The 14089-nt window shown below is 40.5% G+C and overlaps 2 protein-coding genes across 2 annotated transcripts; one reads left to right on the top strand and one right to left on the bottom strand.

The window, feature by feature from the left end:
- Window positions 1-2277: 2277 nt before the first annotated feature.
- LOC102722648 (uncharacterized membrane protein At4g09580) lies at window positions 2278-4957 on the top strand. Its single transcript, XM_006647656.3, has 4 exons — window positions 2278-2625; window positions 3740-4010; window positions 4159-4329; window positions 4415-4957. The coding sequence occupies exons 1-4, from the start codon at window positions 2465-2467 to the stop codon at window positions 4577-4579; spliced, it is 768 nt and encodes a 255-aa protein (XP_006647719.1). The 5' UTR covers window positions 2278-2464; the 3' UTR covers window positions 4580-4957.
- A 1621-nt stretch (window positions 4958-6578) lies between these two features.
- Window positions 6579-12185, bottom strand: LOC102722370 (ubiquitin carboxyl-terminal hydrolase 21). Its single transcript, XM_006647655.3, has 14 exons — window positions 12012-12185; window positions 11154-11237; window positions 10963-11016; window positions 10802-10864; window positions 10078-10152; window positions 9832-9906; window positions 9473-9550; window positions 9252-9372; window positions 9044-9154; window positions 8565-8737; window positions 8148-8483; window positions 7941-8060; window positions 7369-7858; window positions 6579-7057 (listed from the first exon to the last, which is right to left on the bottom strand). Exons 1-14 carry the CDS (start codon window positions 12066-12068, stop codon window positions 6777-6779), a joined length of 2118 nt encoding a protein of 705 aa, XP_006647718.1. The 5' UTR covers window positions 12069-12185; the 3' UTR covers window positions 6579-6776.
- Between the last annotated feature and the right edge of the window lie 1904 nt (window positions 12186-14089).

The following is a 14089-nucleotide window of genomic DNA, read 5'->3' as shown; positions in this document are numbered from 1 at the left end:
CATTGGGAAGGTAAGAGGAGAAGGTAACAGGAGGTAACACTGTTTTCTATGTAAAATTTGATACATCTTGATACCTTAGATACTAGAAGTACTAAATTATATATATAAAACAGTGGTACCTCATGATACCTTCTCAAGGATAGAAAAAATGCTCATAAAATAAACTACGGTGAGAAAACTCTAAAATCAACTTTAAATTTAAAGTTAAAAATGCAAATTTGATCTTATAAGCATAAGCAGAAGAAAAAAAATAGAGCTAGGAATTTGAATAAAACAATGTTCAGATTTCAGAACAACACGCTCCAGTTAAAAAAAATCCCGTGACCGCACACACATATTGTTATTTGAGGGTATCCTCAATGTATACGAACTACTCAATCCATATAGATATGATTCACATAGGTAGCTTTTTACTATTTTAATTTACACAATGTATAATGATAAAAATAAATATAAGTTGCGACCCACAAATCATATCCAATAATCTCAGCTCTCTCAAGAGACGAGAAAGATAATGTATTTTAATTCATATGGTTAGTCCATATAGCTAAACGTAGCTCATCGTATTTTATTTTTTAATATTTTTTTAACGTTAAGATAGTTTATTTAAAGTTATAAGAACTACTTTTGATTGATATTGTGGAGGTCCTAAGTTGCTTGCATTCAGATGAAGCGGGCTACCTGGCGTGCGTTTTTCTCCCTGGCGTCTTATAATAAGAGCCGGTGAAGCAAATACAACCCCGTTCCGGCGTTCTGCTAGAGGAAATGGCATTAGGCTAATGAGTTTCGGCATGGAGGTGAATGCTGCACGTAGACGGGGTGGGATTCTACAAAGAAAAACTTAGCACAAAACAATTGGCGTACTGAATGCACAATCGCTGCCTCTGGTCTCAGCGATTTGTTCATGACTCACCGAACATTTGTGGAGGGCACGAAAAGCTCACTCAAACGAGGCAACAGGCAAGTTATAACCCCACCTTGCTTCCACAACACGCGTCCACCCGAACCAATGAGAGGGAAACGGAACCCTACAAGGGAATTGAGATCAGGGCCCTGTTTAGGCCCTCTTTTGATTCAAAAGAAATTTATATGAATTTTAGAGGTTTTTATTCCTATAGGTATTTTTTCATAAAGCTTTTTGAATCAAAGGAATGAACCCTATGAAATTCCTATGGAATGTTTCTTTCCATATAAGTATTGAGAAAATTTAACAAGAGACAGAACATTATGAAAAAAATTCTTTGAGTCTTAATCTCTCCTCAAATTCTTGTGTTTTCATGTGGTTCAATCAAACGGCCTTTCCTACGTTTTTCTTATGCTTTTCAATCCTCTGTTTTACACTTGCATTTCTGTCAGAATCTTATGTTTTTCCTATTCCTTTATTTTTTTTCATTCCTGTGATTCAAAGGGGCCCTTAGTTCCTAAAAACTTTTCTCAAAAACATCATATCGAATCTTTGAACACCTAAATAAAGCATTAAATTTACATGAACATTAAAACTAATTACATAGTTATGAAGGAAAATCGTGAGACGGATCTTTTAAGCCTAATTTGGACATGATTAGGCATAAGTGCTACAGTAACCAATATGTGCTAATGGCGGATTAATTAGACTCAAAAGATCCATCTCGTGGTTTTCAGGCGGTATCTAAAATTTGTTTTTTCATTCATATCCAAAAACCCCTTCCGACAACCGGTCAAACGTTCGACGTGACCATTTTGTTAAAAAAATTTGGCAACTAAACAAGGCCTAGGTGGGAGTACCCTAGGAAAAAATGTGTTTTCTTTAATTTTCTCCAATGGGTATTTCTTCGATTTTCCATGTTTGTATTGCGGGGAATATTTTATATTGTTAATAAGAATTGGATAGTTTTATTAAAACTATAATCATCCTATACTAAATGATCTCTAAATTTTTCTTTGGTAGAAACCAAGAAGAATAAGCACATGATTAGTATAAACTATGAAGTTGTTTCTTTAATACAACATGGTTTATCCGTTATACTTTATCTAGAAAACTTATGAAGTTGTTAGGTTTTACGATTATAAAATATTTTATCTACGATAGATTTATAAAAAATCAATAAATATGAACACGTATCATATATAGAACCAAATAGATATAATCTAAATCAGATAGATAACAAACAACAATAAATCCTAGTTTGTTACGAGTAACCAACCATACGAAACGGGCAAAATTCATCACAGAAAACAAACAGAACCGGTTTCACTGAAAAGAAAAGGAAAAACATAAAAAAGAAGGCGGGCAGGAGAGGGAAAGAGAAGCCACAGGTTGAGAAGTCCGGATAAAACGGAGACTACTGTGCCTCCTGGCCCTCCCTCCGGTTTCCTCTTCCCTTCTGCCGCTCCCCTCTTCTTCCAAACGGCCAGCGCGCACAGCTCCAAAGATTTTTTTTTTTCTTTTACAGGGGAAGAGAGAGAGGAGGAGGAGGAATAGGAGATGGGGAGGGAGGAAAGGTTCCCGGTGTGGGAGGCGGCACTTCTCGCCGGCGTCGCCGCCGCCTTCGCCACGGGGCTCGTCGGCGTCTACCTCTCCATGCCTCATTCCGACTACAGCTTCCTCAAGCTGCCGCGGAACCTCCAGGAGCTCCAAATCCTCACGTAATTCAACCGATACCGTTTATAAGTGTGTTAGCTGCTTTATTTGCTTGGCATGATGTACTGTCTTGTTCGACGGAAACTTGCATTTTTTTCTGGGGAATTTTTCATGTGAAGAGTTCGCTTTTTTTGTGTGTGTTCTTATGTTTCAAAAGTTACCTGTTGAGCGAATCCTAATTCTTTTATTCGAATAGAATGTAAGTACGAAATTTCATCGTATATGTTCCGTACTTATGCCAAATAAGGATCCGGATCATCTTTTATATTATTGCCAATTTTATCCTATTCTTCCGCCGCTTGGACTGCGTTGGTGCGTTACTGTATTTCGTACCGTAAAAGATTGTTCTTGCCTGGTAATGGAATGGACTTTTAGTTAACTTTTTTTGGTAGCAAAGCTGCATTTTTTTCCTACTTATCTGAATATTAAATTAGTCCCCTTTTGTGTGTTTTGAGAGAGTCTTCGTTTTAGATTATGGATTTCTACTGGTTTGAACAGGATCCTTTTCTTTTGAACTAGTTACTTTTATAAAGTAAAGAGAGTTCTTTGTTTTAGCTAACAATGAGACATCAGTCAAGAAATTTGCTTTTGTGAAGCTACGAAATTTGCAAGAGTTCTACAGATACTGGAGTGGTAGAACATGGCTTCTGAGTTATGGCCTGATTATCCAAGCCCAATTATGGTCCATACGCATTGCTGCCCGTGGTCCCCTTAATCCATTGAAAAGCGTAATTAATCACGTAATTTTCGGAGTCGGTGGAGTAAGAAATGCTTTCTTCTCGGTATTTACTTTCTGGCCAGCTGTAACGGTCGTACGTTTCGGACCTGGCCATTGGTCAGACCGTGTTTCATGTGTGCCTTTTTGTTCACTGCACGCTTGGATCACAGCCCATGTTCTTATTTCTGTTGACATGTGGGCTCTCTCTTCCTACATCGCCATCTGTCAAGTTAAACAGCACTTGCCAAACAGTACCACAGTGTTCAGAATTCAGATTTAACTTATTTTCTTTCATCTGTCTGGAACTATGCACTTGCTCATCCTTACTCTTGATGTCTCAGTGAACAATGGATGTTTCAAAGTCCAGTGCTTCTAACTTGTATGCAATTTTTACTTTGCAGCGACCATCTTGAGGACTACACGAGTGACTACACAGTGCAGGTGCTGGTGGGCTATTGCGCCGTATACATCTTCATGCAGACATTCATGATCCCAGGAACCATATTCATGTCCCTCCTTGCCGGAGCACTATTTGGACAGCTTGGTGGTCTTGCTCTGGTGGTCTTTGCCGCAACAGCGGGAGCTTCTTCCTGCTATTTCCTGTCTAAGTTGATTGGGAAACCGTTGGTCTTCTCATTGTGGCCTGACAAGCTTGGGTTCTTTCAGAAGCAGGTAAAGTTCTGAACCTTCATATATTAGTCAGATAACATTGCTTAGGATTGTCCTTGTTTTTGATTCCATGGTAATGTTCTTGATATGTTCAGCGTGCTGCGGATCATATTGCTGATTCATCGATTTGATGATCTTTTCATCTTTTCAGGTTGCGAAAAGGAGAGAGAAGCTGTTGAATTACATGCTTTTCCTTAGAGTAACTCCAACATTGCCCAATACTTTCATTAATTTTGCGTCGCCAATAGTGGACGTGCCCTACCATATCTTCTTCCTGGCAACCTGTATCGGCCTCATCCCAGCTGCTTATGTGACTGTCAGGGTAACGTGCCTGCTTCAGATTGCATACTTCCCTAATTAGTTCTGATGCATAGCTCATGCTTTGTTCTTTCTTTTATGAAACATAGGCTGGAATAGCTTTGGGAGACTTGAGCTCGTTGAGTGACCTATATGATACACAATCAATAGCACTGATGTTCTTGATTGGGGTTGTTTCGGTGACACCGACATTGTTGGGCAAGAACGAGAAGCAACAAGACGAAGCGTCAGAGGTGGCAGCTAGCAGTAGCTGATCACTTACACGCCAACCCCTTCACATCTCCCCCTCTGTACATATGAAGATCGTGCATTTGGGTGTTTCCATGGCCTTGTTTGGCTCAATGTAACGTATGGCCAGCCAAAGGGCAACAGATCACGGTAATGGACCCTTTCTTTCTCCACTTGTGGAACCCTTTGTTCATGGTGCAACGAAGGGGACACCTTTACTGTCACACCCTTATGATCCTATGAAACAAGATGGGATATACAAGAGCAAAATGCGCCATTTGTTCTGTTTAACATCTTGTCTAGATTGAAGGAACAGCTGATCTTTATTATCATCATTGTACATTCCACTGCTAACCAGATTTAAGTCAAGATCTAATTCAGTGTTCCATGGAACCTTGCCTTAATGATCTGTCTGTGAAATAGTAGTACAATCTGTTTGGGAGGTGAACAGACAAATGGCCTGTCACTCTCAACCCCTTTGTTCCTTTTGCTGTGCTGTGATCATAACGATTTTGAGAGGCGATCCTTTGTAAGATATTGTTGCCGAATGACATGCACATAATGTTGCTTCTGCTTCGGAAGGTGGGTGGTGCGCAGGTGCGCGCGCTCTCGAGTATCGACCATGCTCCGTTCGTTTGGATTTGGACCTCTCCATCGTTGCAATGGACCACGGCTTTTGGGTGCGAAGCTCACCTGGCAATCGGTCAGTCACACTCACACACGCTCTCCGTGGAAGTGTTTGGTGGGTGTGCGTTGCAGTGCAGATGCATCTCGGCTACACTCGGGAACAATTTTTGAGTGGTCTCAAATGTCACCTAGGATGAAGACATTTGTTTCCCCTTACATAGCGTAAGCATATTCAAATCATACCTTTTTTTGTTTGAAATACAAACCAACTTGGCTGGTATTATATTAAGAAGAAGAAGAAGAAGAAGAAGAAGAAGCAAGAATTACAAAGGGCAAGAGAAACCTGGAGAAGTACATGGGGGGAGAAGAGGGGCAGAGGTAGGTCGACACGCATCCTACCACCGGCCCACTGAGCTTGCTAGGTCTGGCCTTGGGCTCGATAGATCTAGCTAGGGCAGCTCGAGTAGAGGCTTCACCGGCGACAACCTCAGGTATCCATTGCCGAACTCCTCCGCCGTGGCTCGGGATTGAGCGTCGATGGGCTAGCGGAGCTTCTAGGTGGTGCGGCTCATGGTGGCAGGACCAATAAGGCTTAGGCAATGCGCCAAGTGGCACCATAGCTTTTTGCCAAGGCTTGCTATGGAGGGACCACACATACTTGCAATTCAAGCACGAGGCAACCAAGTCTTGCATAAGGTAGCCCTTGGTTTCTTCCCTCTCCACATCTCCACCCAAATCCGACGTGTCACATTAAGGCCACTCGTTAAAGTAGAGCATTGTTCGTGCCGTTAGAACAGCACGGCCCACACCAAACTCCCCCCACTCATTGGTCTCAAGTCTGGCATTCCTCCTGTTCTGGGGTCATAAGATGGCTGCACGTTACTAGGCCCATGAAATCGCAGGAATCCATTATGAGGAGAACGAGTCTATAATAGGACCTTTGCCCATTACTTCAAGCCGACGAACCTCCGGCCGCCTGACCGCCTCGCCTCCGTCGTGGCCACCGGGTGAAGCAATCAGGCGAGAGATGCGCATCGTTCTCGACGGCGATCTCGTCTCCACGGCAGACGACCCGCCTCTCCTGAGAGAAGATCGAGTGCGGCCGTGCAGGTGACTGCTTTCTCCATGAACTCCTTTTCTAGTTACCGTCACGTAGTAGACAGCCGTCTCCCGGTCGGTCCGGCCACCCATCGCTTCCTGGCTGTAAAATAAAGGGATGGCGATCCTTGTTCAGAAGATTGACCCGCTTTGTTTGCAAATTCTTCACTCACACAATTTGCATTTATTTTTTGAACGTTGGTTTTAGATTGTTAAAAAAGTGTATATATAATTTTTATTTTTAAATTATTATTCGTTTACAAATATGTTGTTTTATTTTTTTATTAAAAAAAAGGACCACGTGCATGTTCCGTTCATAGAGAGGCGAAGGCGAAGTGTTTCACATCAAAAGGCAGCAAAAATGTGCACTTCACCATCACCATCTTGCCGGTCATAAAGGCTATGACAAGCAGATACAATTAGCTCGTTCTGGAAAACAGAATGAATGCTAAACTAAGATGTACAGAAACAAAAAAGGCTTTTGACACTCGAACCTTGCTACAAATTTATTGGAACCGGGACGTTGAACTTCTTTCTTTTCCGCACAGGGTCACTGCGAGGGCAGCTTCGAGAATCTTGCGCAGCATTTAGCTGAGTGTTCAAGCAGTCCAGCAAGCCATTTCTCCGAGTGGACGGCATACTCCTTACTAATCGTGTTACGTTCTTATCTATGCAAGGGCCCTTGTGCCCCTTCATCGATTTAGATGCGGAGTCACCTTTAGCCTTCTTAGCTTTTGGTTGGAATTTATGGTTTCCAAGCAGAGGGGTCTCTTCATCTTCTGCAAATGGCACAAGCAGAAATGTCAGCCTTGTTAATTTTCATAGCTTAAAAGCGAAGAAATGCAGCATGTAAGATAATGAACCCAATAGATCAAAACAAAAAAGTATGTCATACAATCAGCATCAATGGAGCACAGCAAACAGTATGATGTCTATCGATGAAACAGAAATTCAGAATCGCTTCCTCTATTACTGGTATCCTATGACAACTAGACAATAATTCGGTTTGCATATGGTAGCGTGCAAGATTTTTTGTTGTGTTGCAGAGCACTTGATCACAGAACAAAATGAAACCAAGATGTGGACTTACCTTTACCAAAGTCCTCAAACTCAAACACATCTAACTGGTTATCAGAGAAAAATCGTTTGCGTCTTGGAGATGGAGTTGACGGTCTCTCCAGGTTGTTAATGTCAGCCGCGCTACCAGGACAGCTAATAATCACGTTATCATGATGCGATGATATGGATGGCACGATTTCATCTTTTAGGTCAACCTTGATAGGCTCAACCGGGCTTTCTTTAGCTGCCTCCTTAGGTTGGAAAGATGTTTTACATGGACTAGTTTCGTCTTTCTCTAACTTATCACCAGTAGTGCCGTTGATGCCTTCTCCAGAGGATGTTGGACAATCGACATCCATATTCTCCAGTACAGACACAGGAGATGCACCACTCGTATTTTCAGGATGCTGCTCATCCTTTTGCTCCAGCAAACTTGAAAACCACTGAAATTTGCCCTGCCTAACATAGAACAGAATATACCCTTCCTGGTTCAGTGCACTTGCCTCACTAATCAAATCAACCTGCAACAAAGGTTAGCGCTGGTGAATGATTAATGTCATGATAAAAGTATAAGCAAAATAGCAGGTGACTTGTGGCACATACATGGGAGTCATTCATCAGGTGCCAAGTGCTGGGTGAAGAACGAACAGAGCAAACATAATGGCCATAACTAGGTGAGCCAGAATGCTCAACAACACCGTAGAGATCATATTTCAGTTCCATCTGCATAAGTTGGTATACATGCAAAACATCAAAGATGCTGTTGGGTAAAGCTATTTATAAAAAAGTGGAGATAGTAGAGAAACTCACATCGGCATCAGGATCACTATGAAATGGCTTCAAATCAAGCTCTAATGGATAAACCACATGTTTGTCAATTTTCTCAATAGAACTATCAAGGGTGGTGAACCGCTTTAGATGAAACGCAATGACATCTGGTGACCTGTCAAGCATAAGCTGCTTGTTCTTGCAAACTTTTGCGTTACAATGTTCACATGTCAGTTTTTCCTCGGCATCCCCAATTTGCTCCAACTTGGTAAAAGATTTCAAGGCATCAACAAGATGATCAGCATGATTAATCTCAAGGCTGAGATCAAGAAAGGGCTCATATGTTTCCGAGCAATGTCCACACTCGCAACAAATCAACTAGACACATAGAATAAGTTCAGTTGCAGTTTTCTAGTACTGAGAGAACAAACAAACAAGCAAGGTGACAAAACTAAGTACCTGGCTTTTCAGTCGGCCTCCAAAAACTTGCTTAACAATACTCTGTTCATCAAAAGATGAGGGTTTATCTTTTGAATTGAGATCAGAGGTGCACTTATCCAAGTTGTCCAGCAAACAGCGTAGGAACTCATGTGCATCCTCCTGTTGTCCTGGTCTGAAATCTGAAGATAATTCTGGATAATCTTGTCAAGGAATTCCACCACATAATTTGAAATGTCAGATACAAAAATAGCACAACTAAAAAAGATATAATATGACAGCACAAAGTGAATATTGTGATGTGCCAAAATTGAAACAAAACTGAGGAAGCATATACATCCAAGTGTACAAAAACCATGGAAGGCATAACCTTGTAATTTTCAGCCACAAACACCCAATGATGGTAAAAATGTAAGTGATATTAACATATTTGTGCACAAAAGACCTGTTGTGTGGTAAAATTAAACTGCAAGGGGAAGAAAAACAAGAGCAAAGGATACTCTTTAAATTATCTCGGAACCTAATTGGCCTTATAACAGATCCAGACCTTCTTATTGATTCATCAATATGTTCTTTAAGGGCACAGAATGAACAGAAACCATCTTTGTCATCTGCAGGATACAACCAGTATTTGATCATTAAACCAGAAAGGCAATGAGCTAACACACTTTTTTTCAGGTGGAAAAACATTATTGAGACTATCCATACATGAACATGGAGCATAGTGACCAGTGGAACGAAGCCTGAGAAAAAGCGGAACTGTATGAGTGACACATTGAAGAATTGAATTTAGGAAGCATGTGTTCCCCATATTGCCAAGACCAGCTCCCTGCACAGCAAGATTTTTTTTTTCAAAGAAAAGAACATTGAATAAGTTCTAAAGTATGCTATTGGCATACCAAAGTCTTAAAGCAGAGCATATTGCATACCACCAATTGAGAATGAATGCTGCCAGAAAAGGACAAAGAAAGTTGTGTGCCCTCCATGTCATGAGTTTCAGCACCACTCTGTTATTTTTATCAATACGCAATTCAGTTTATGAAAAATCAAAACTGACATACCACATAGAACTATGCCATTACAATGACTGTTTTGAAGATAACATAAGTCTCTAAAACATAACTTTAGCTTCTAATTTAGTTATAGTAAGTTTTTTAAGCCACAGTATAAGCATAGTTTCTTTATACTGCTGGAGACACATTAATAGCTAATATTTACCAAGTTTGACTGTATCTACCCCAAACCACTTGTTTTTATTGGAGGGGGCAATAAGTGTGAAGCCACTTACACTGGAGTTGCACAACTTGCTGCCAAGGGACAATGATTGCTGCTTAGCTTCCACATCCCACAAACCTATTTCATGCTGCAGTACCACCAACAGTAGCATTAGAAAACTCTAGGCACTCAAAACAGTTTAAGGAGAAATTTTGGTTAAATATTTCGGTACAAGGCTTATTTAGTACTCTATTAAGATATAACTGGATCACACACCTACAAAGGGCCTGAGAAACAGATAAAATAGATAGAAAATTACATTGGAGCATAGATGTTCTTTGCTGAGGAGTTCAGACTGCATGTCTGTTTCCCCATCTAACAAACCCATGTCATCCTAAAAAAGCAGCAGAAAGAAGAATCCAAAAATTAGCAAATTACTTGATGCAACACTGTATAAGGATGGCATAATCATAATCATAATTATAAAAAGAGCCAGTTGCAACATAAACGTCACTTGGGCAGTCCAAGCTTCTAATTTAAGAATTAGAAATATTACACAAAAAAAGTTAGTATAAACCAATAAAAGTTCTTACAATACAAAATTTATTAGTTTAGCTTTCAACGAAGAAAAAGCTTATTGCATGTTTGAAGTAGGATATCACACAACAAAAGGGTGTCCTATATGCAAGTCTTGAGATTAAGCTGGTAAGATGGTTAAGTGCTAAGTAATTAGATTATTGAGTGAATTTTTCATGAATGAAACATAAACACTAAAACTATATACACATGGTTCCCTAGGGATGATCACAGAAGCAAACTACCAAGGCTTATACTTAGCAATATTAATAATTCTGTTTCCACGGGATGTTGCACCAAAGTGGGTTCATCTATTAAAGATAACTTGACTTCCCTATCTACCGTATCAGATATGCTCTGAGTGCAAATTAATAAACACTACTTAGCAAACATCGGCATTAAGGAACCCAAACAGACTGACTGTGACGATCATATTCTTGGAAAAGTTGGCAATAAATAGAAAATACCTCAGACTGGGGCTGCTTATTTTCCGGCAAAGGTGCACTCTGCATCCATTTATCCAAGTTGCTCTGTATACAAGGCAACGCATATTAAGTAACTACATGGTACTAAAGACAAAAATCAGAAGAGATAACAGATAACAAGCTGATGAAAGCTACTAGCATACATTTTGCTCGTTATTTGTGGAGGCACAAGCCATATCCCAGGAATTTGAATAGCTCTGACAACACAACCAGGAAACCAACACGGTTAAATTAGCAACCACAAAAAATATTGTGCCATGCTATTTTGAAGAGATGATAACATGTGGAGCCACAGATTTGTACAAAAAAAAAGTATATCTAGTAAGCATCTTACAACAGAGCGAATCGGCTGGCACATGGAGAAAAATGGTTGGAATTGCTTACTTTCTGCATCCTCACTTTCAGCACCAGTGTCAACCTAAGAAGTCAATCATCAGAATTGTGACAATGCAGCTGATCCAAAACTAGAAACAATTGCATTTTGGTAACAAGTATTGCCAGAAATTGGATATAACAGAATGCGAAAGGCAGGCAAGAAAACAATATACAACTTGCAAACATAAAGCAAGCAATGAAATTTGAAATATACCTCACTAAAATGAAGATTGAACACTAGAGCTAGATGTGAGATTGTGAGGGGCATATATGATAGATATATAGATATATAAATAATTTGCCACTGTCCACTCCGAAACAAAAATACAACGTATTAGTAATTTCATAATTGAGATACATATATTGACCTAACAATTAGTAAATCACAAATTTCAAAATCAGTATATGAAATCACAAATTTACGAGTTATGAATCAGTAAATGAAATCATTTTTTTCTCAATCATCAAACCAAGCCCATGCCTTGCTAACTTGCTTTGCTGCCTGCGCCCTACCGCCCTGCACAGCTGCCCGGCCTGCGCGTGCGCTTGCCGGCGGCGGCGGCCTTGCCCTGCGCCGCCTACGCGCCCCACACCGTAAGGCCCTGCCTGCCTCTAGCGCCTGCACCCCGCGCCGTAGCCCCTCTGCCTCTGCCTTTGCCGTATGTGCTGCGCGCGTCCCCGGCGGCCGGTGGCCCGAGTCCCCGACCACGGCGCGTCCGGACCGAACGGGCGACTCCAATGAGGCAAGGCAACGACTGCCGTACACCGGACCTCCGCACAAAAGTACAAAACAGACAAACCGACCAGAGAATCTCACCGTAACGGGGGCGGCCTCCGCCTCGCTCGCCGCCGGGGCGCCGTCCTGTTCCGCCATGAGACCGCTAGGGTTTCGCGCGCGGGAGTAGGTGGCAGGTTGGTGCTCGCGCGCCACGGGCTAGTGCTACTAGCTACTATCTGAATCGATGAAGGAGAGGAAGGTTTGGTTGGTCGATTGGTTGGAATCGGAGACTAATCGCAGCGGCGGGGCAGCAAAAAGTAGGGCAAATCGTTGGGTGGGCGGGGAGAGCGCGGAGGAGGGAAACGATTTGGGAGGGAGGTGGGGAGGCGGAAAAATATTTCGGGTTTGAAACGGGGGCGGGGCGCGTTACTACTGACGACGCGGCGGGGTATGGGAGGAGAGGCTGATTTGGGTCATTCGTGGATTGTTCGGCTTTTATAAAAAAAAAAGCTAAAGTAATATATTTATAATAGAAAATTATTTGTAAATAAAATTTATATACATTATTAGCGATCTAAATCTTAGATTAGAAATAAATTTTGATGAAAAGTCTAAAATTAAATTTATATTTAAGATTAAAAATTTTAATTTATAAGTATAAAGAGAAACGAAAAAGAAGCGCAGTGCAACCGAAACCGAGCGCGGCAGCGTGGTGTGTGTGTGGTTTTGCGTTTTCCCGCCCGGGGGCTGGTGGGGGCCAGTATTTTCGGCGCGCTCCCGCGTTCCCCGCGCCGCGCGGGTGTGAGTGGGTCAACCCCGCGAGCCGCGACCCCCGCATGTTCTGCGAACGTACAGAGCTCCGATCCGAAAATTTTTGTTCGAAAACCTATTAGGCAAATAACGATTTCCAAGTTCAGAATAAAAGAATAAACGTGTCATATTGATCTCGCATGTTTAACCAATTTACCCTGTCTAACACAGCAGTAAAGTCTAGTGTACGTTTTATATCATTTAATAAACCTTTAATTTTGATTATTCTCACCCGTCACCACTAGAAAGAATTTTTAATGCAAAGTATTTTCCTCGGTTTTTTATTTAATGTTATTGATTTTTAAATCTATGTTTAACCGTTTGTTTTATTTAAATTTTATCTTAATATGCAAAACTATAATTTATGTTTGAATTTTATATATTAGTAAAACAAATAATAACAACATAATTAATAATTATGTGAATTTTTAATAAGACGGATGGTTAGACCTAAAACCCAACGTCGTCGGTTAAAAAGAATGGAAAGAGTCAACGATGGGACTAGTTCACTAAGAATCATTGTATTGTCGAGCAACATTTTTTTTTATTAAAAGTCACCTGGTTAAACTCTCAAGTAGTAACATACTCAAGTTAATTTTAATTATGTATATTAGAATAAATTATGTATTGAGTCTGGAATAGTAATTATAATCAGCATATATTTTTTAAACTATGTGTGGTATCAGGATGTTTATAATTAAAAATAATAAATAATGCTCAGTATCATAACTAAATTAAATAAAATGGGTGATCCTTCAACCACCGAGAAAAATAGAGGCATACTAAATGTGTGAACGGACAGTGAACTCAATTTTTAAATGGTAGAGATGGATCGAAGTAATGATAGTTATCATCAGATATGGTGATATACAGATGCAATGTAATTTTACAAAGAACATATACGAAGTGAGGAATACTACAATAAAACTTATCTTTTCTAGGTACAACTTCCAGAGTGCACCCTCTACCATTGTGCACAAAACCACAGTAATCGCACGTATCGCCAGAGTAGGTGACGGCTTTTGGCGACGCGGTTCCACAAGTATCGCTCCAATTCAGAAATATTGAAAGAATAGTAGAAAATCCAAATAGCGATAGTGATAGTTATGTTCTTTCTAAACAGTGACGAAGAAAATTTTAAAATATAAGACATGAATCAATTAAAAAGGGTTAAAATGTGATAAAAATTAAAGATGGCACAGTTCGTGAGGCCCAATGGGGATGAATTCAAAATCGTCGTGATAATCATAGCAAACCGCGTCATTATCATGATTGAAACCATAATTATCATTGTATTCAAAATCGCACGATAACCGCACCAAACCGCACGATTATTGTGCCCTACCGTGCAGCACTAGCTTCAAAAC

Source organism: Oryza brachyantha, chromosome 2 (genome assembly GCF_000231095.2).
Source record: "Oryza brachyantha chromosome 2, ObraRS2, whole genome shotgun sequence".
Taxonomy (NCBI): Eukaryota; Viridiplantae; Streptophyta; class Magnoliopsida; order Poales; family Poaceae; genus Oryza; species Oryza brachyantha.
Note: the sequence above shows the minus strand (reverse complement) of the source record. Positions and strands in the feature narration are given on the sequence as shown.